General features: G+C 37.2%; 4 protein-coding genes and 1 long non-coding RNA gene across 11 annotated transcripts; 1 reads left to right on the plus strand and 4 right to left on the minus strand.

Moving 5' to 3' along the window:
- Positions 1–1,655: 1,655 nt before the first annotated feature.
- Positions 1,656–5,317, minus strand: LOC121940767 (immunoglobulin lambda-1 light chain-like). Of its 2 annotated transcripts, none has more exons than XM_088069382.1 (4): positions 5,186–5,317; positions 4,764–5,093; positions 2,909–2,938; positions 1,656–2,102 (listed from the first exon to the last, which is right to left on the minus strand). In XM_088069382.1, exons 1-4 carry the CDS (start codon positions 5,223–5,225, stop codon positions 1,774–1,776), a joined length of 729 nt encoding a protein of 242 aa, XP_087925508.1. In that variant the 5' UTR covers positions 5,226–5,317; the 3' UTR covers positions 1,656–1,773. The 2 variants fall into 2 exon arrangements, with proteins under 2 accessions (XP_087925508.1, XP_087925507.1); XM_088069381.1 differs by lacking the exons at positions 4,764–5,093; positions 5,186–5,317 and adding exons at positions 3,255–3,587; positions 3,673–3,807.
- Positions 5,318–6,034: 717 nt separating this feature from the next.
- LOC121940755 (immunoglobulin lambda-1 light chain-like) lies at positions 6,035–9,826 on the minus strand. Of its 2 annotated transcripts, none has more exons than XM_088069386.1 (4): positions 9,672–9,826; positions 9,250–9,579; positions 7,393–7,422; positions 6,035–6,563 (listed from the first exon to the last, which is right to left on the minus strand). In XM_088069386.1, the coding sequence occupies exons 1-4, from the start codon at positions 9,709–9,711 to the stop codon at positions 6,235–6,237; spliced, it is 729 nt and encodes a 242-aa protein (XP_087925512.1). In that variant the 5' UTR covers positions 9,712–9,826; the 3' UTR covers positions 6,035–6,234. The 2 variants fall into 2 exon arrangements, with proteins under 2 accessions (XP_087925512.1, XP_087925513.1); XM_088069387.1 differs by lacking the exons at positions 9,250–9,579; positions 9,672–9,826 and adding exons at positions 7,732–8,071; positions 8,156–8,424 and having other exon boundaries at positions 7,393–7,427.
- Positions 9,827–10,519: 693 nt separating this feature from the next.
- On the minus strand, positions 10,520–15,757 carry LOC121938075 (immunoglobulin lambda-1 light chain-like). 4 transcript variants are annotated; one of them, XM_088069377.1, is made up of 4 exons: positions 15,612–15,757; positions 15,190–15,519; positions 11,854–11,883; positions 10,520–11,050 (listed from the first exon to the last, which is right to left on the minus strand). In XM_088069377.1, exons 1-4 carry the CDS (start codon positions 15,649–15,651, stop codon positions 10,722–10,724), a joined length of 729 nt encoding a protein of 242 aa, XP_087925503.1. In that variant the 5' UTR covers positions 15,652–15,757; the 3' UTR covers positions 10,520–10,721. The 4 variants fall into 4 exon arrangements, with proteins under 4 accessions (XP_087925503.1, XP_087925504.1, XP_087925502.1 ...); XM_088069378.1 differs by lacking the exons at positions 15,190–15,519; positions 15,612–15,757 and adding exons at positions 13,686–14,006; positions 14,099–14,230; XM_088069376.1 differs by lacking the exons at positions 15,190–15,519; positions 15,612–15,757 and adding exons at positions 12,201–12,532; positions 14,099–14,179 and having other exon boundaries at positions 11,854–11,884.
- On the plus strand, positions 13,917–16,326 carry LOC148186452 (uncharacterized). The gene is made up of 3 exons (XR_015774864.1): positions 13,917–14,080; positions 14,712–14,773; positions 16,181–16,326. It is a non-coding gene; the product is annotated as an uncharacterized LOC148186452 (long non-coding RNA).
- A 133-nt stretch (positions 16,327–16,459) lies between these two features.
- LOC121956813 (immunoglobulin lambda-1 light chain-like) lies at positions 16,460–20,220 on the minus strand. 2 transcript variants are annotated; one of them, XM_088069380.1, is made up of 4 exons: positions 20,075–20,220; positions 19,653–19,982; positions 17,794–17,823; positions 16,460–16,988 (listed from the first exon to the last, which is right to left on the minus strand). In XM_088069380.1, exons 1-4 carry the CDS (start codon positions 20,112–20,114, stop codon positions 16,660–16,662), a joined length of 729 nt encoding a protein of 242 aa, XP_087925506.1. In that variant the 5' UTR covers positions 20,115–20,220; the 3' UTR covers positions 16,460–16,659. The 2 variants fall into 2 exon arrangements, with proteins under 2 accessions (XP_087925506.1, XP_087925505.1); XM_088069379.1 differs by lacking the exons at positions 19,653–19,982; positions 20,075–20,220 and adding exons at positions 18,141–18,472; positions 18,558–18,706 and having other exon boundaries at positions 17,794–17,824.
- Positions 20,221–20,654: the final 434 nt, after the last annotated feature.

A 20,654-nucleotide genomic window follows, 5' to 3' on the forward strand; every position in this document is an offset into this window, starting at 1 on the left:
TAATAATAACAATAATAATAATAATTATAATAATAATAATAATAGCAAAAGTAATAATAATAACTATGACATGCTAGTTATGCATAATTATACAGATATTTTTTCCTTGAACCTCCCTGAGCAACTGGGTTATGATATGTAACTACAGGTTTTATCACAGTTTCTTGATATGATAATGTTATGTTAATGATAATGTTATATTAAACGATATGATAGAGAAAGCATGCCTATCAAACCCACTTGTGGTGGGTTTGGGGGTTCTTAGGGCAATTAAAATATATACAAAATATGACCATTTAAAATTGAATGTCCCTCTCTTAAACAAAATAATAATAAAAAAAAATAATAAGTCCCTCCAGTGCTTAAAAATATTTGAAGTTACTTCCCATTTTGCAAAACTCCCTCACCTCTCATTAATAAGAAAACAGACCCTCACAATTAGTGCAGTGGTGGTGGGGTACAATCTACCGTTTACCAAAAGATGAGAGTCTTGGCTGCCCTCAGGTGATCACAATTAGAATCTACAATATCCAGATCCCCTTATAACTTTTGCTGGAAAAGAAGAAACTTCTCCAAATTTACCAGAGTTATTAGGTGTTAAGCAAGGCAAAGGTCTACACAAAAAGGAAACTTAGAGCTCATTCTGTTCATTACAGAAAGGAGATACATTTTTGGCAGACTGAAAATGCAGTCTAAAGGACATGCTTCCCTCATCCCCACATTCAACAAGGTTCTTAAGAAGGTCTCGAACATCTAAAATACAATACTTCATAGCAGGTCTGTTTATTATAGAATGTGCATTCTGCAATAGTTTTTGCTGGGGCAGAAAAAACTTGTTCATATTCATCAAGGATATTAGTCACGATCTAAACCTGAAAAATTTGTAGATTTATGTAAGAATCCAGTAAAAGGGTTGAGAGTGTTGAAATTGCATAATTTAAATGTATAAGTAGGAAATTACACAAAGTATTGACTGTTGGCTTCACTCCAAGTAAGTAAAAAAAAATTAGAGATATAAATGAGGAGGTTTTTGTCATACTTTGAATCACTGTGTAATTCACACACATCAGACGTAACCTGTCTATGATTGACAACATGTTAAAAGTTAAACTATCAGCGTGTTTCCAGTTAGAGACAATTCTCCTTTCTTAAAAAGAGAGCTGAAACTTGACCTCTTCATTTACATAGAGCTATAATAAGAGACGAGGCCTGCAGGTGCATCCTGGGAGGGATGAGAGGGAGCAGTAGAGATGTGATGCTTCACTGATGGAGGATGAATACCCAGTTTCATTTGCTTTTTTTATCTGATTTTCTAAAGTTTTAACTACTGCAGATGTCATGGACCAGCCAAAGTAATACTGATCTCTCTGTTGTGCTTTTATTGCCAGTTAAACTATTTCTGTCTTTGATTATAAATATTTATAGAAATATATCTATAATTTTTCTGTTCTAAATAATCAGTAATTAACAGTAAGATGAACATAGTCAGAAAAAGAAAATAAAGTGAAGGTCACAAAAGATGCAAAATAATTGTGTTTTAAAGTATGTCTTCATAATATGAACACAAACAACATTTTTAACTGTTTTTTTTTCTTATTTTATTGAATGAGTCTTTAAAAATGCAGGATTTGCAAAGCTGATACAACACCTCCACCTAACTGTCACAGCATTTATTACAAGCATGCAGACACATCGTTTCTTACATGTGAACCTTATAATGAGCAAACAGCACAAACAGTAAAGCAGCAGATGTTAAATTGTGGTTCTGCTCCTCTACTGTTCTTCAGCGGGACAGTCTGACTTTTTGATGTTTTTCTCTGAAGTCTGGGAGCCCAGAGACACTTTACATGTGTAAACCTTCTCCATGTTCCAGTCTGACGTCTCAATGGCCAGATAGCTGCTGATTTGGAAAGTCTGGTCTGGTTTCTGAACAGCGGTGCTGGTAGAGATCCCACTGCTCACTGGACTCCCAGCAGCCAACCAGGTGATTTCTGCAAAAGGTACAGACTGACTGGACAGACAGACCAGAGACGCTTTGTTGGACTGGAGCTCAGCGCTGGACGGAGGGAAGACAGTCAGGACAGGAGGTGGGAGGCTGGAGCCTGAAAATACACAAAGTACATTCATGACATAACTAGGAGTCAAATCACGAATACAAAACTTGACAGTGACAGATTCATTTATTCGTTGTGTTGAGGATATAAGAAACATGCTGAAAAATTATAGCATTTTTCATTAAATAAAAAAAAAAAAAATAATCGCAGAAAAACTGAATCATGTTGCCTTTGAAAACAAATTATAATGATCAAAATGTAGAAATATCTTTGATTAGATTGATATCACGTTTATCTTGAAATCAAATCCAAAAAAACTGTCTAAAAAAACAGATATTTTAAGTTTATTTGAATAATTTCAGTCACTTTTAGAAATTAAAGAATATCAATGGTAACTTTTCTTTTGTGTTGTCTGAAGAAAATAAATAATTTCAAACAGACAAAGATTTTTTCGGTAAATTCAAATTGAATATTCATCATTGTGACAATATAAAAACTCTTGACAGATAATGTAACAGAGTTATGAGATGTTAAAACTTACTGTAAGCTGTGAAAATTTATCAGCATAATCATTTAAATGTTGCCCATTTGTTTTAAAATCTAAATCTGTTAACATTAAAAAAAACAACAACAACAAAAAAAAAAAAAAACTGGGGTTATTTGCAGATATATTGTCAAATAATACTAATGCACAGCCTGCCCTCAAAGGAGATGTAAAAAAGTCAATATTTTATCCATCAAACAACATGCTGAATATCCGGAAAAATAGCAACATGAAAATTTCTTATTTTCTCTCAATATGAATCAGAAAAATAAAATGTGTCCTGTTTTACGATCAGTTAAAAAGGACTTACTTGTCACAGTCAGCTTGGTGCCTTGTCCGAATACCACAGTGATTCAGTTTGTACACATGGCTGTACAAAAACCTCCTGACTCTCACTGATGAGGGGAGTGGAACTGAAACATCCTGTTGAGACTAACTTTCACTGTCAACGTCTCATTCACGTCATCAGTCTGATTATATTCCAAAACACTGCAGGATTTGTTTCAGACACTCTTGTCTCCATAGAGGACTTTGTTTAGTATCAGTTCATGTGTGATTCCAGGTTTACTGATTTAAATGCATTGATGTTGGTCAGAATTCATAAAATCTGTAGTGAGTTTCTCACTGAGGTTTTTGTCACAGTGTGAATCACTGTGATACAGCTGCAGAAGCAGAGCTGTCCCATGTCCCACAGTAATAGACAGCAGAGTCTCCTGTCTCTGTCTGCTTTATGATGAACTGGTAATCTATGTTTGATGTGGCTTTAGAGTTGAATCGGTCTGAAGAGAATCCTGATCCATAGCTGTCTGGTGCACTGTCAGAATGATAAAACCTCAGGACAAACTGAGGAGCTTCACCAGGAACCTGTTTATACCAACTGACATAACGACTATCATCTCTCTCAATGTTGCATTTGAGAACAACTTCTTGTCCTGTAGAAACTGCATGGACAGAAGGCGTCTGGGTCACCACTTTGACTGCATCAACATCTGTCAACATACAGAGAAAAACACATGAGTGAAAGGTTTCTTTGTGAAAATATGGGCTCTAAAAGGAATAAGAAGAATATCTTACATGTCAGAGCAGTGATGAGAGTGCAGAGGGTCCCCAGCATGTTGTCAGTGTGTGATGTAAACGTCCCTCACTGTCCAGCTGAGAGGTGAGCAGGGTTGGAGTGTGAGGAGAAGAGAGAGTGAAGCTTATAAAGACACTGAGGAGAGGAGAAGTGGAGGAGGAGGAGGAGTTTTAACATTCCCCACTCTTTTAAGTCACCAAACAGTTTTGTGTTTGCACATGACATCCTTTGCATTGGTGTTCATAATCTCAAGGGTGGTATAAATTTGTTTCCTTAGCATGAAATAATTTAATATATTAATATAATATCTATGATGATATGCTGATGTCTCGTTATTGTATTTCAGCTTCATGTTTTCTTACAGTTTTAAATCACAACATATTTGTGTACAGTGTTCAGTAATAAGCAGGATGAGAGTAAACATCACTGTATATCTTTTTATCTCAGTTTCAACACATGCTCCTTATTTATAATGACTCCTGTGATTCATTTATAGGAAACACTGAATTTAGATGGTAGCAGACCATTGTAGCATTGTTGTTGGTTGGGTTTTATCTTCATTCTAATAACAAACTTTTTTATTTATTTTTTTTTTTGCAACTTTTTTCTTCCAGGTCAACTTTGTGTCCAATAAGGAAGTGGAAATAATGCAGCTGGATTAACATTTACTGCAAGCGTGAGTATAATTATCATCAGTATGTGCATCAGAGGGTTTCTTTCAACAGGGATTCATTTCTTAAATATGTGACAAGAAACTATTGCAAACTTTCTAATCTTTTGTGATGAGTATCAAGACAATATTTTATGGTCAACAATGATCTTTTTTCAACTGTGTATTAGAACATGACTTGACTTAAACTGTGATAATATTGTGTTTGTAAAATAAGTAAAACAGCCATGAAAATAGGTCTAACAATTTATATGAGAGTCCAATTAAAGGCTTTCAACTTTTGAACAAACATTTTAAATGTATATGGTGGAAGTTACTGAAATGATTGGCTGATGGCTTCACTCCCAGTCAAGATGTATCAGAGACTCAAAAAGCAGAAGTATTAGACAGGAGGTTTTTGTCACTGCGTAAATCACTGTGATACGTGCTCACTAACAGAGCTGTCCCATGTATGGCAGTAATAGACTGCTGAGTCTCCCTCCTCCACATTGTTGATGGTCAAACGATAATCTGATGTAGACTGATGAGTAGACGTGAACTTTGGAGAAGAGAAACCAGAGCCATAGGTTGGAGAGCTATCACTGTGATACAACTTCAGCACAAACTGAGGAACTCCTCCTGGAGTCTGTTTATACCAGCGAGCTGCACTGTTAGTAACAGTTCCCAGGTTACAGTCCATGGTGGCTGTCTCTCCTTTCCTCGCTGTCACATCAGGAGGCTTCTGTGTTACCACCGTCACACCACTCACACCTGGAAACAACAAGACAACAAGGAGTCAAGAGAAACACACAGACTGATGAATCCAACATGAGGTCAAAGCTGCAGTAAGTCAGCCTCCTTACATGTTAGAGCAGTGATGAGAGTGCAGAGCGTCCCCAGCATGTTGTCAGTGTGTGCTCAGAATGGTCTTGTAACTTGGAAAGTGAGCTGACTGCTGACAGATCGCAGAGTTTGGAGGATGAGGAGAGGAGGTGCTGGAGGAGCAATTTAATACAACACTGAAACTGAGAGTGACTGACAGGAGGAGGAGCTTTGCTTCAGTCTGCGTGGTTTATCACATTTGTAAATCTTCTCTTCTGGGGAGGAAATTGTGTTAAATGCATCTATTATTGTCAGTGTAGATGGAAATTTTCATTTACAAAACACTACAATGGGATTTCAAAAAGTCTGCAGTTTATATGAATTTCTTACTTTATTTGGATTTTAATGGATGAGGTTCAGGCATCAAAGTGTTACACTTTTTTGAGGAATTTTGCTTCAGAGATTTTCATGAGTCAACAAGAGAAATCCACTGCAGAATATAAGCTTTGACTCTGCACATATGTACATTATTTAAGCACATCTGAGGTAAACTGCCTATGCTGTAAATCATTTTAATAATGAAACTTTCATTTCCCCCTCTGATTTTACAGAGAGCTGACACTTGACCTCTTCATTTACATGGAGCTATAAATGATGGGAGGAGGCCTGCAGGTGCATCCTGTCAAAGACGAGAGGGAGGAGCTGAGAGGTGATGCTTCACTGATGGAGGATATTCGTGAAAGAGGTGTCTGTTGTCTTTGTTTAATTGAGTATCTGTCATTATCAGTGAGATGAACATCAGGAGAAAAACAGAATCCAAGTGAAGTTACACAGTTTATAGGATTTTATCATTTGAAAGGATGTTTACATAAGAACAAATAAATACAAAGAACATTTCAAGATTTTTTTATTTCATTTTATTGAATGAGTATTGAAAAATGCAGGATTTGCAAAGCTGATACAACACCTCCACCTAACTGTCACAGCGTTTATTACAAGCATGCAGACACATCGTTTCTAACGTGAACCTTATAATGAGCAAATAGCACAAACAGTAAAGCAGCAGATGTTAAATTGTGGTTCTGCTCCTCTACTGTTCTTCAGCGGGACAGTCTGACTTTTTGATGTTTTTCTCTGAAGTCTGGGAGCCCAGAGACACTTTACATGTGTAAACCTTCTCCATGTTCCAGTCTGATGACTGGATGGCCAGATAGCTGCTGATTTGGAAAGTCTGGTCTGGTTTCTGAACAGCGGTGCTGGTAGAGATCCCACTGCTCACTGGACTCCCAGCAGCCAACCAGGTGATTTCTGCAAAAGGTACAGACTGACTGGACAGACAGACCAGAGATGCTTTGTTGGACTGGAGCTCAGCGCTGGACGGAGGGAAGACGGTCAGGACAGGAGGTGGGAGGCTGGAGCCTGAAAATACACAAAGTACATTCATGACATAACTAGGAGTCAAATCACAAATACAAAACTTAACAGTGACAGATTCATTTATTAGTTGGGTTGAGGATATACAAATATGCTGAAAAATTAAAGCATTTTTAATTGAAAAAAAAAAAATAATAATCACCGACAATATGAGTCATGTTGTTTTTGAAAAGATATTAAAATGATTAAAATGCAGAAATATTTTTGATCAGTTTGGTATCATTTTTATCTTGAAATCAAATCCATCAAATAAAAAAAAAAAAACCTGTCTAAAAAAATGATGATGATGATTTAAATTTATTAGAATAATTTCGGTCACTTTTAGAAATTACAGAATATCAATGGTAACTTATCTTTTGGGTTGTCTGAAGAAAATAATAATAATTTCAAACAGACCATGATTTTTTGAGGTAAATTAAAAATTAGTATTCACCATTGATATGACAATATAAATATTCTCTGCAGATTATGTAACAGGGTTTGGAAATGTCAAAACTTGCTGTAAGCTGTGAAAATTAATCAGCATAATTGTTTAAATGTTACCCATTTGTTTTAAAATCTAAATCTGTAAACATTAAAAAACAAAAAAAACCTGGGGTTATTTGCAGATATATTGTCAAATAATAAGATCTTTCCTTTTCCATCTAATGCACAGCCTGTCCTCAAAGGAGATGTAAAAAAGTCAATATTTTTTTCATCAAACAACATGCTGAATATCCAGAAAATTAGCAACATGAAAATTTCTTATTTTCTCTCAATATGAATCAGAAGAATAAAATCTGTCCTGTTTTACGATCAGTTAAAAAGGACTTACTTGTCACAGTCAGCTTGGTGCCTTGTCCGAATACCACAGTGATTCAGTTTGTACACATGGCCGTACAAAAACCTCCTGACTCTCAGTGATGAGGGGAGTGGAACTGAAACATCCTGTTGAGACCAACTTTCACTGTCAACGTCTCATTCACGTCATCAGTCTGATTATATTCCAAAACACTGCAGGATTTGTTTCTGACACTCTTGTCTCCATAGAGGACTTTGTTTAGTATCAGTTCATGTGTGATTCCAGGTTTACTGATTTAAATGCATTGATGTTGGTCAGAATTCATAAAATCTGTAGTGAGTTTCTCACTGAGGTTTTTGTCACAGTGTGAATCATTGTGGTACAACTGCAGAAGCAGAGTCGTCCCATGTCTCACAGTAATAGACAGCAGAGTCTCCCGTCTCTGTCTGCTTTATGATGAACTGGTAATCTATGTTCGATGAGGCTTTAGAGTTGAATCGGTCTGAAGAGAATCCTGATCCATAGCTGTCTGGTTCACTGTCAGAATGGTAAAAGGTCAGGACAAACTGAGGAGCTTCACCAGGAACCTGTTTATACCAACTGACATAATTACTATCATCTCTCTCAATGTTGCATTTGAGAACAACTTCTTGTCCTGTAGAAACTGCATGGACAGAAGGCGTCTGGGTCACCACTATCACTGCATCAACATCTGTCAACATACAGAGAAAACACATGAGTGAAAGGTTTCTTTGTGAAAATATGGACTATAAAAGGAATAAGAAGAATATCTTACATGTCAGAGCAGTGATGAGAGTGCAGAGGGTCCCCAGCATGTTGTCAGTGTGTGATGTAAACGTCCCTCACTGTCCAGCTGAGAGGTGAGCAGGGTTGGAGTGTGAGGAGAAGAGAGAGTGAAGCTTATAAAGACTCTGAGGAGAGGAGAAGTGGAGGAGGAGGAGGAGTTTTAACATTCCCCACACTTTTAAGTCATCAAACAGTTTTGTGTTTACACATGACATCCTTTGCATTGGTGTTCATAATCTCAAGGGTGGTATAAATATGTTTCCTTAGCATGAAATAATGTAATGTATTAATATAATGTATATGATGATATGCTGATATCTCATTATTATTTTTCAGCTTCATGTTTTCTTATAGTTTTAAATCACAACATATTTGTGTACAGTGTTCAGTAATAAGCAGGATGAGAGTAAACATCACTGTATATCTTTTATCTCAGTTTCAACACATGCTCCTTATTTATAATGACTCCTGTGATTCATTTATTGGAAACACTGTGAATTTAGATGGTAGCAGATCATTGTAGCATTTTTATTGGTTGGGTTTTATCTTCATTCTAATAACAAACTTTTTTATTTTTTATTTTTTTTGCAACTTTTTTCTTCCAGGTCAACTTTGTGTCCCATAAGGAAGTGGAAATAATGCAGCTGGATTAACATTTACTGCAAGCGTGAGTATAATTATCATCAGTATGTGCATCAGAGGGTTTCTTTCAACAGGGATTCATTTCTTAAATATGTGACAAGAAACTGTTGCAAACTTTCTAATCTTTTGTGATGAGTATCAAGACACAATATTTTATGGTCAACAATGATCTTTTTTCAACTGTGTATTAGAACATGACTTGACTTAAATTGTGATAATATTGTGTTTGTAAAATAAGTAAAACAGCCATGAAAATAGGTCTAACAATTTATATGAGAGTCCAATTAAAGGCTTTCAACTTTTGAACAAACATTTTAAATGTATATGGTGGAAGTTACTGAAATGATTGGCTGATGGCTTCACTCCCAGTCAAGATGTATCAGAGACTCAAAAAGCAGAAGTATTAGACAGGAGGTTTTTGTCACTGCGTAAATCACTGTGATACGATCTCACTAACAGAGCTGTCCCATGTATGGCAGTAATAGACTGCTGAGTCTCCCTCCTCCACATTGTTGATGGTCAAACGATAATCTGATGTAGACTGATGAGTAGATATGAACTTTGGAGAAGAGAAACCAGAGCCATAGGTTGGAGAGCTCCAGCTGTGATAAAACTCCAGCACAAACTGAGGAACTCCTCCTGGAGTCTGTTTATACCAGCGAGCTGCACTGTTAGTAACAGTCCCCAGGTTACAGTCCATGGTGGCTGTCTCTCCTTTCCTCACTGTCACAACAGGAGGCTTCTGTGTCACCACCGTCACACCACTCACACCTGGAAACAACAAGACAACAAGGAGTCAAGAGAAACACACAGACTGATGAATCCAACATGAGGTCAAAGCTGCAGTAAGTCAGCCTCCTTACATGTTAGAGCAGTGATGAGAGTGCAGAGCGTCCCCAGCATGTTGTCAGTGTGTGCTCAGAATGGTCTTGTAACTTGGAAAGTGAGATGGCTGCTGACAGATCAGAGAGTTTGGAGGATGAGGAGAGGAGGTGCTGGAGGAGCAATTTAATACAACACTGAAACTGAGAGTGACTGACAGGAGGAGGAGCTTTGCTTCAGTCTGCGTGGTTTATCACATTTGTAAATCTTCTCTTCTGGGGAGGGAATTGTGTTAAATGTATCTTTTATTGTCAGTGTAGATAAAATTTTTGATTTACAAAACAATACAATAGGATTTCAAAAAGTCTGCAGTTTATATGAATTTCTTACTTTATTTGGATTTTAATGGATGAGGTTCAGGCATCAAAGTGTTACAGTTTTTGAAGAATTTTGCTTCAGAGATTTTCATGAATCAACAAGAGAAATCCACTGCAGGATATAAGCTTTGACTCTGCACACATGTACGTTATTTCAGCACATCTGAGGTAAACTGCCTATGCTGTAAATCATTTTAATACTGAAACTTTCATTTCCCCCTCTGATTTTACAGAGAGCTGACACTTGATCTCTTCATTTACATGGAGCTATAAATGATGGGAGGAGGCCTGCAGGTGCATCCTGTCAAAGACGAGAGGGAGGAGCTGAGAGGTGATGCTTCACTGATGGAGGATATTCATGAAAGAGGTGTCTGTTGTCTTTTTTTAATTGATTATCTGTCATTCTCAGTGAGATGAACATCAGGAGAAAAACAGAATCCAAGTGAAGTTACACAGTTTATAGGATTTTATCATTTGAAAGGATGTTTACATAAGAACAAATAAATACAAAGAACATTTCAAGATTTTTTTATTTCATTTTATTGAATGAGTCTTGAAAAATGCAGCATTAGCAAAGCTGATACAACACCTCCACCTAACTGTCACAGCATTTATTACAAGCATGCAGACACATCGTTTCTTACATGTGAACCTTATAATGAGCAAACAGCACAAACAGTAAAGCAGCAGATGTTAAATTGTGGTTCTGCTCCTCTACTGTTCTTCAGTGGGACAGTCTGACTTTTTGATGTTTTTCTCTGAAGTCTGGGAGCCCAGAGACACTTTACATGTGTAAACCTTCTCCATGTTCCAGTCTGACGTCTGGATGGCCAGATAGCTGCTGATTTGAAAAGTCTGGTCTGGTTTCTGAACAGCCGTGCTGGTAGAGATCCCACTGCTCACTGGACTCCCAGCAGCCAACCAGGTGATTTCTGCAAAAGGTACAGACTGACTGGACAGACAGACCAGAGACGCTTTGTTGGACTGGAGCTCAGCGCTGGACGGAGGGAAGACGGTCAGGACAGGAGGTGGGAGGCTGGAGCCTGAAAATACACAAAGTAAATTCATGACATAACTAGCGAGTCAAATCATGAAAACAAAACTTGACAGTGACAGATTCATTTATTAGTTGGGTTGAGGATATACAAATATGCAGAAAACTTAAAGCATTTTTAATTGAAAAAAATGAATAAATAATCACTGAGAACATGAATCATGTTGCCTTTGAAAACAAATTATAATAATGAAAATACAGATATATTTTTGATTAGTTTGGTATCACTTTTATCTTGAAATCAAATCCAAAAAAATCTGTCAAAAAATAGTTTAAATTTATTAGAATCATTTCAGTAACTTTTAGAAATTATAGAATATCAGTGGTAACTTTTCTTTTAGGTTGTCTGAAGAAAATAATAATAATTTCAAACAGACAATGATTTTTTGGGGTAAATTCAAAATTAGTATTCACCTTTGATATGACAGTATAAATACTCTCTGCAGATTATGTAAGAGGGTTTTGAAATGTTAAAACTTGCTGTAAGCTGTGAAAATAAATAAACATAATCGTATTAATGTCACCAATTTGTTTTACAATATAAACCCGTAACCATTAAAATAAAAAAAAGATGGGTTATTTGCAAATATACTGTTCAATAATAAGATCTTTCCTTTTCCATCTAATGCACAGCCTGCCCTCAAAGGAGATGTAAAAAAGTCAATATTTTTTTCATCAAACAACATGCTGAATATCCAGAAAATTAGCAACATGAAAATTTCTTATTTTCTCTCAATATGAATCAGAAGAATAAAATCTGTCCTGTTTTACGATCAGTTAAAAAGGACTTACTTGTCACAGTCAGCTTGGTGCCTTGTCCGAATACCACAGTGATTCAGTTTGTACACATGGCCGTACAAAAACCTCCTGACTCTCAGTGATGAGGGGAGTGGAACTGAAACATCCTGTTGAGACCAACTTTCACTGTCAACGTCTCATTCACGTCATCAGTCTGATTATATTCCAAAACACTGCAGGATTTGTTTCTGACACTCTTGTCTCCATAGAGGACTTTGTTTAGTATCAGTTCGTGTGTGATTCCAAGTTTACTGATTTATATGCATTGATGTTGGTCAGAATTCATAAAATCTGTAGTGAGTTTCTCACTGAGGTTTTTGTCACAGTGTGAATCACTGTGGTACATACTCCTTAGCAGAGTCGTCCCATGTTAGACAGTAATAGACAGCAGAGTCTCCTGTCTCTGTCTGCTTTATGATGAACTGGTAATCTATGTTTGATGAGGCTTTAGAGTTGAATCGGTCTGAAGAGAATCCTGATCCATAGCTGTCTGGTGCACTGTGAGAATGATAAAACCTCAGGACAAACTGAGGAGCTTCACCAGGAACCTGTTTATACCAACTGACATAATAATTATCATCTCTCTCAATGTTGCATTTGAGAACAACTTCTTGTCCTGTAGAAACTGCATGGACAGAAGGCGTCTGGGTCACCACTTTGACTGCATCAACATCTGTCAACATACAGAGAAAAACACATGAGTGAAAGGTTTCTTTGTGAAAATATGGGCTATAAAAGGAATAAGAAGAATATCTTACATGTCAGAGCAGTGATGAGAGTGCAGAGGGTCCCCAGCATGTTGTCAGTGTGTGGTGTAAACGTCCCTCACTGTCCAGCTGAGAGGTGAGCAGGGTTGGAGTGTGAGGAGAAGAGAGAGTGAAGCTTATAAAGACTCTGAGGAGAGGAGAAGTGGAGGAGGAGGAGGAGTTTTAACATTCCACACTTTTAAGTCATCAAACAGTTTTGTGTTTACTGACATCCTTTGCATTGGTGTTCATAATCTCAAGGGTGGTATAAATACGTTTCCTTAGCATGAAATAATGTAATGTATTAATATAATGTATATGATGATATGCTGATATCTCATTATTATTTTTCAGCTTCATGTTTTCTTATAGTTTTAAATCACAACACATTTGTGTACAGTGTTCAGTAATAAGCAGGATGAGAGTAAACATCACTGTATATCTTTTATCTCAGTTTCAACACATGATCCTTATTCATAATGACTCCTGTGATTCATTTATAGGAAACACTGTGAATTTAGATGGAGCAGATCATTGTAGCATTTTATTGGTTGGGTTTTATCTTCTCTGTCTTCTGTCATTCATTTTTCATCACTTTATTGGTTTCAGAAAATCTTACCAAAGGACCACAGCTTAAAATTAACCAGCTAGCTAACACTGGCACATTAACAGCAATGTTGATTCATGTGTGTTGTCCCTATGAGTAATGAAATTAAACACTTATTGTTTATAATATGCTCTAAAAGAAAACTGACTTGACTCAAAAGGAACAATACACTTTGCATAACTGCAGTGAGTTTAAGATTAATGTTAGGTTTAAAAAGACAGCAGTGTGTATCGCAATGAGACATAAACACAGGAGTCATTTCTGTGAGCAGTTAATCAAAAGGTTATATAACATTACAATTTTTGGATTCCGAATTTTCTACTACCTTTCCTCCTGTTGTCCTCGTGAGCAAGTTTAGGGGAAGTTACTGAAATGATAGTGGCTGATGGCTTCACTCCCAGTCAAGATGTATCAGAGACTCAGAAGGAGGAACTATGAGTAAGGAGGTTTTTGTTACACTGTAAATCACTGTGATACATCCTCCTTCACAGAGTCGTCCCATCGATGACAGTAATAAACTGCTGAATCTCCCTCCTCCACATTATTGATTATCAAATGATAATCTGATGTAGACTGATGAGTAGATGTGAACTTTGGAGAAGAGAAACCAGAGCCATACTTAGGAGAGCTCCAGCTGTGATCAAACACCAGCACAAACTGAGGAACTCCTCCAGGAATCTGTTTATACCAGCGAGCACCATCTAAAGGAGCAATGCATTCCATGGTGGCTGTCTCTCCTTTCCTCACTGTCACAACAGGAGGCTTCTGTGTCACCACCGTCACACCACTCACACCTGGAAACAACAAGACGACAAGGAGTCAAGAGAAACACACAGACTGATGAATCCAACATGAGGTCAAAGCTGCAGTAAGTCAGCCTCCTTACATGTTAGAGCAGTGATGAGAGTGCAGAGCGTCCCCAGCATGTTGTCAGTGTGTTGTGTAAACGTCCCTCACTGTTCAGCTGAGAGGTGAGCAGGGTTGGAGTGTGAGGAGAAGAGAGAGTGAAGCTTATAAAGACACTGAGGAGAGGAGAAGTGGAGGAGGAGGAGGAGTTTTAACATTCCCCACTCTTTTAAGTCATCAAACAGTTTTGTGTTTGCACATGACATCCTTTGCATTGGTGTTCATAATCTCAAGGGTGGAAAAAGTTGTTTCCTTAGCATGAAATAATGTAATATATTAATATAATATCTATGATGATATGCTGATATCTCATTATTGTTTTTCAGCTTCATGTTTTCTTATAGTTTTAAATCACAACATATTTGTGTACAGTGTTCAGTAATAAGCAGGATGAGAGTAAACATCACTGTATATCTTTTATCTCAGTTTCAACACATGCTCCTTATTTATAATGACTCCTGTGATTCATTTATAGGAAACACTGAATTTAGATGGTAGCAGATCATTGTAGCATTTTTATTGGTTGGGTTTTATCTTCATTCTAATAACAAACTTTTTTATTTTTTATTTTTTTTGCAACTTTTTTCTTCCAGGTCAACTTTGTGTCCAATAAGGAAGTGGAAATAATGCAGCTGGATTAACATTTACTGCAAGCGTGAGTATAATTATCATCAGTATGTGCATTGGAGGGTTTCTTTCAATAGGGATTCATTTCTTAATTATGTGACAAGAAACTATTGCAAACTTTCTAATCTTTTGTGATGAGTATCAAGACACAATATTTTATGGTCAACAATGATCTTTTTTCAACTGTGTATTAGAACATGACTTGACTTAAATTGTGATAATATTGTGTATGTAAAATAAGTAAAACAGCCATGAAAATAGGTCTAATAATTTATATGAGAGTCCAATTAAAGGCTTTCAACTTTTGAACAAACATTTTAAATGTATATGGTGGAAGTTACTGAAATGATTGGCTGATGGCTTCACTCCCAGTCAAGATGTATCAGAGACTCAAAAAGCAGAAGTATTAGACAGGAAGTTTTTGTCACTGCGTAAATCACTGTGATACGATCTCACTAACAGAGCTGTCCCATGTTTGGCAGTAATAGACTGCTGAGTCTCCCTCCTCCACATTGTTGATGGTCAAACGATAATCTGATGTAGACTGATGAGTAGATGTGAACTTTGGAGAAGAGAAACCAGAGCCATAGGTTGGAGAGCTCCAGCTGTGATAAAACCTCAGTACAAACTGAGGAACTCCTCCTGGAGTCTGTTTATACCAGCGAGCTGATGCGCCAGTAACAGTCCCCAGGTTACAGTCCATGGTGGCTGTCTCTCCTTTCCTCGCTGTCACAACAGGAGGCTTCTGTGTCACCACCGTCACACCACTCACACCTGGAAACAACAACACAACAAGGAGTCAAGAGAAACACACAGACTGATGAATCCAATATGAGGTCAAAGCTGCAGTAAGTCAGCCTCCTTACATGTTAGAGCAGTGATGAGAGTGCAGAGCGTCCCCAGCATGTTGTCAGTGTGTGCTCAGAATGGTCTTGTAACTTGGAAAGTGAGCTGACTGCTGACAGATCAGAGAGTTTGGAGGATGAGGAGAGGAGGTGCTGGAGGAGCAATTTAATACAACACTGAAACTGAGAGTGACTGACAGGAGGAGGAGCTTTGCTTTAGTCTGCGTGGTTTATCACATTTGTAAATCTTCTCTTCTGGGGAGGAAATTGTGTTAAATGTATCTATTATTGTCAGTGTAGATGGAAATTTTGATTTACAAAGCACTATAATGGGATTTCAAAAAGTCTGCAGTTTATATGAATTTCTTACTTTATTTGGATTTTAATGGATGAGGTTCAGGCATCAAAGTGTTACACTTTTTGAAGAATTTTGCTTCAGAGATTTTCATGAGTCAACAAGAGAAATCCACTGCAGAATATAAGCTTTGACTCTGCACACATGTACATTATTTAAGCACATCTGAGGTAAACTGCCTATGCTGTAAATCATTTTAATAATGAAACTTTCATTTCCCCCTCTGATTTTACAGAGAGCTGACACTTGATCTCTTCATTTACATGGAGCTATAAATGATGGGAGGAGGCCTGCAGGTGCATCCTGTCAAAGACAAGAGGGAGGAGCTGAGAGGTGATGCTTCACTGATGGAGGATATTCGTGAAAGAGGTGTCTGTTGTCTTTGTTTAATTGAGTATCTGTCATTATCAGTGAGATGAACATCAGGAGAAAAACAGAATCCAAGTGAAGTTACACAGTTTATAGGATTTTATCATTTGAAAGGATGTTTACATAAGAACAAATAAATACAAAGAACATTTCAAGATTTTTTTATTTCATTTTATTGAATGAGTCTTGAAAAATGCAGCATTAGCAAAGCTGATACAACACCTCCACCTAACTGTCACAGCGTTTATTACAAGCATGCAGACATCTTTTCTAACATGTGAACCTTATAATGAGCAAACAGCACAAACATTAAAGCAGCAGATGTTAAATTGTGGTTCTGCTCCTCTACTGTTCTTCAGCGGGACAGTCTGACTTTTTGATGTTTTTCTCTGAAGTCTGGGAGCCCAGAGACACTTTACATGTGTAAACCTTCTCCATGTTCCAGTCTGACGTCTGGATGGCCAGATAGCTGCTGATTTGGAAAGTCTGGTCTGGTTTCTGAACAGCGGTGCTGGTAGAGATCCCACTGCTCACTGGACTCCCAGCAGCCAACCAGGTGATTTCTGCAAAAGGTACAGACTGACTGGACAGACAGACCAGAGACGCTTTGTTGGACTGGAGCTCAGCGCTGGACGGAGGGAAGACAGTCAGGACAGGAGGTGGGAGGCTGGAGCCTGAAAATACACAAAGTACATTCATGACATAACTAGGAGTCAAATCACGAATACAAAACTTGACAGTGACAGATTAAGTCATTAGTTGTGTTGAGGATATAAAAAATTCTGAAAATTTAAAGCATTTTTATTTGAAAATAAATAAATACTAATCACTGACAACATGAATCATGTTGCCTTTGAAAACAAATTATAATAATCAAAATACAGATATATTTTTATTAGTTTAGTATCACTTTTATCTTGAAACAAAATCCCCAAATATTTGTCAAAAAAATTGTTTAAATTTATTAGAATAATTTCAGTCACTTTTAGAAATGATAGAATATTGGTGGTAACTTTTCTTTGGGTTGTCTGAAGAAAATAATAATAATTTAAAACAGACAAAGATTTTTGGGGTAAATTAAAAATTAGTATTCACCTTTAATATGACAATAAAAATAGTCTCTGCAGATTATGTAAGATGGTTTTGAAATGTTAAAACTTGCTGTAAGCTGTGAAAATAAATAAACATAATCGTATTAATGTCACCAATTTGTTTTACAATATAAACCCGTAACCATTAAAACAAAAAAAAAGACGGGTTATTTGCAAATATACTGTCAAATAATAAGATCTTTCCTTTTCCATCTAATGCACAGTCTGCCCTCAAAGGAGATGTAAAAAAGTCATTTTTTTTTTTTTTTTATCAAACAACATGCTGAATATCCAGAAAATTAGCAACATGAAAATTTCTTATTTTCTCTCAATATGAATCAGAAGAATAAAATGTGTCCTGTTTTACGATCAGTTAAAAAGGACTTACTTGTCACAGTCAGCTTGGTTCCTTGTCCGAATACCACAGTGATTCAGTTTGTACACATGGCCGTACAAAAACCTCCTGACTCTCAGTGATGAGGGGAGTGGAACTGAAACATCCTGTTGAGACCAACTTTCACTGTCAACGTCTCATTCACGTCATCAGTCTGATTATATTCCAAAACACTGCAGGATTTGTTTCTGACACTCTTGTCTCCATAGAGGACTTTGTTTAGTATCAGTTCATGTGTGATTCCAAGTTTACTGATTTAAATGCATTGATGTTGGTCAGAATTCATAAAATCTGTAGTGAGTTTCTCACTGAGGTTTTTGTCACAGCGTGATTCACTGTGGTACAGCTGCAGAAGCAGAGCTGTCCCATGTCCCACAGTAATAGACAGCAGAGTCTCCTGTCTCTGTCCGCTTTATGATGAACTGGTAATCTATGTTTGATGTGGCTTTAGAGTTGAATCGGTCTGAAGAGAATCCTGATCCATAGCTGTCTGGTTCACTGTCAGAATGATGAAACCTCAGGACAAACTGAGGAGCTTCACCAGGAACCTGTTTATACCAACTGACATAATTACTATCATCTCTCTCAATGTTGCATTTGAGAACAACTTCTTGTCCTGTAGAAACTGCATGGACAGAAGGCGTCTGGGTCACCACTATCACTGCATCAACATCTGTCAACATACAGAGAAAAACACATGAGTGAAAGGTTTCTTTGTGAAAATATGGGCTATAAAAGGAATAAGAAGAATATCTTACATGTCAGAGCAGTGATGAGAGTGCAGAGCGTCCCCAGCATGTTGTCAGTGTGTGGTATAAATGTCCCTCACTGTCCAGCTGAGAGGTGAACAGGGTTGGAGTGTGAGGAGAAGAGAGAGTGAAGCTTATAAAGACTCTGAGGAGAGGAGAAGTGGAGGAGGAGGAGGAGTTTTAACATTCCCCACTCTTTTAAGTCATCAAACAGTTTTGTGTTTACACATGACATCCTTTGCATTGGTGTTCATAATCTCAAGGGTGGTATAAATACGTTTCCTTAGCATGAAATAATGTAATGTATTAATATAATGTATATGATGATATGCTGATATCTCATTATTATTTTTCAGCTTCATGTTTTCTTATAGTTTTAAATCACAACACATTTGTGTACAGTGTTCAGTAATAAGCAGGATGAGAGTAAACATCACTGTATATCTTTTATCTCAGTTTCAACACATGATCCTTATTCATAATGACTCCTGTGATTCATTTATAGGAAACACTGTGAATTTAGATGGTAGCAGATCATTGTAGCATTTTTATTGGTTGGGTTTTATCTTCATTCTAATAAAAAACTTTTTTATTTTTTATTTTTTTTTCCAACTTTTTTCTTCCAGGTCAACTTTGTGTCCCATAAGGAAGTGGAAATAATTCAGCTGGATTAACATTTACTGCAAGCGTGAGTATAATTATCATCAGTATGTGCATCAGAGGGTTTCTTTCAACAGGGATTCATTTCTTAAATATGTGACAAGAAACTGTTGCAAACTTTCTAATCTTTTGTGATGAGTATCAAGACACAATATTTTATGGTCAACAATGATCTTTTTTCAACTGTGTATTAGAACATGACTTGACTTAAATTGTGATAATATTGTGTTTGTAAAATAAGTAAAACAGCCATGAAAATAGGTCTAACAATTTATATGAGAGTCCAATTAAAGGCTTTCAACTTTTGAACAAACATTTTAAATGTATATGGTGGAAGTTACTGAAATGATTGGCTGATGGCTTCACTCCCAGTCAAGATGTATCAGAGACTCAAAAAGCAGAAGTATTAGACAGGAGGTTTTTGTCACTGCGTAAATCACTGTGATACGATCTCACTAACAGAGCTGTCCCATGTTTGGCAGTAATAGACTGCTGAGTCTCCCTCCTCCACATTGTTGATGGTCAAACGATAATCTGATGTAGACTGATGAGTAGATGTGAACTTTGGAGAAGAGAAACCAGAGCCATAGGTTGGAGAGCTCCAGCTGTGATAAAACCTCAGTACAAACTGAGGAACTCCTCCTGGAGTCTGTTTATACCAGCAAGCTGCACTGTTAGTAACAGTCCCCAGGTTACAGTCCATGGTGGCTGTCTCTCCTTTCCTCGCTGTCACAACAGGAGGCTTCTGTGTCACCACCGTCACACCACTCACACCTGGAAACAACAACACAACAAGGAGTCAAGAGAAACACACAGACTGACGAATCCAACATGAGGTCAAAGCTGCAGTAAGTCAGCCTCCTTACATGTTAGAGCAGTGATGAGAGTGCAGAGCGTCCCCAGCATGTTGTCAGTGTGTGCTCAGAATGGTCTTGTAACTTGGAAAGTGAGCTGACTGCTGACAGATCAGAGTGTTTGGAGGATGAGGAGAGGAGGTGCTGGAGGAGCAATTTAATACAACACTGAAACTGAGAGTGACTGACAGGAGGAGGAGCTTTGCTTCAGTCTGTGTGGTTTATCACATTTGTAAATCTTCTCTTCTGGGGAGGAAATTGTGTTAAATGTATCTATTATTGTCAGTGTAGATGGAAATTTTGATTTACAAAGCACTATAATGGGATTTCAAAAAGTCTGCAGTTTATATGAATTTCTTACTTTATTTGGATTTTAATGGATGAGGTTCAGGCATTAAAGTGTTACACTTTTTGAAGAATTTTGCTTCAGAGATTTTCATGAGTCAACAAGAGAAATCCACTGCAGAATATAAGCTTTGACTCTGCACATATGTACATTATTTAAGCACATCTGAGGTAAACTGCCTATGCTGTAAATCATTTTAATACTGAAACTTTCATTTCCCCCTCTGATTTTACAGAGAGCTGACAC

The sequence above is a fragment of the Plectropomus leopardus genome, chromosome 18 (assembly GCF_026936395.1).
Source record: "Plectropomus leopardus strain MGB_pleo_1.0 chromosome 18, ASM2693639v1, whole genome shotgun sequence".
In the NCBI taxonomy this organism is placed as follows: Eukaryota; Metazoa; Chordata; class Actinopteri; order Perciformes; family Serranidae; genus Plectropomus; species Plectropomus leopardus.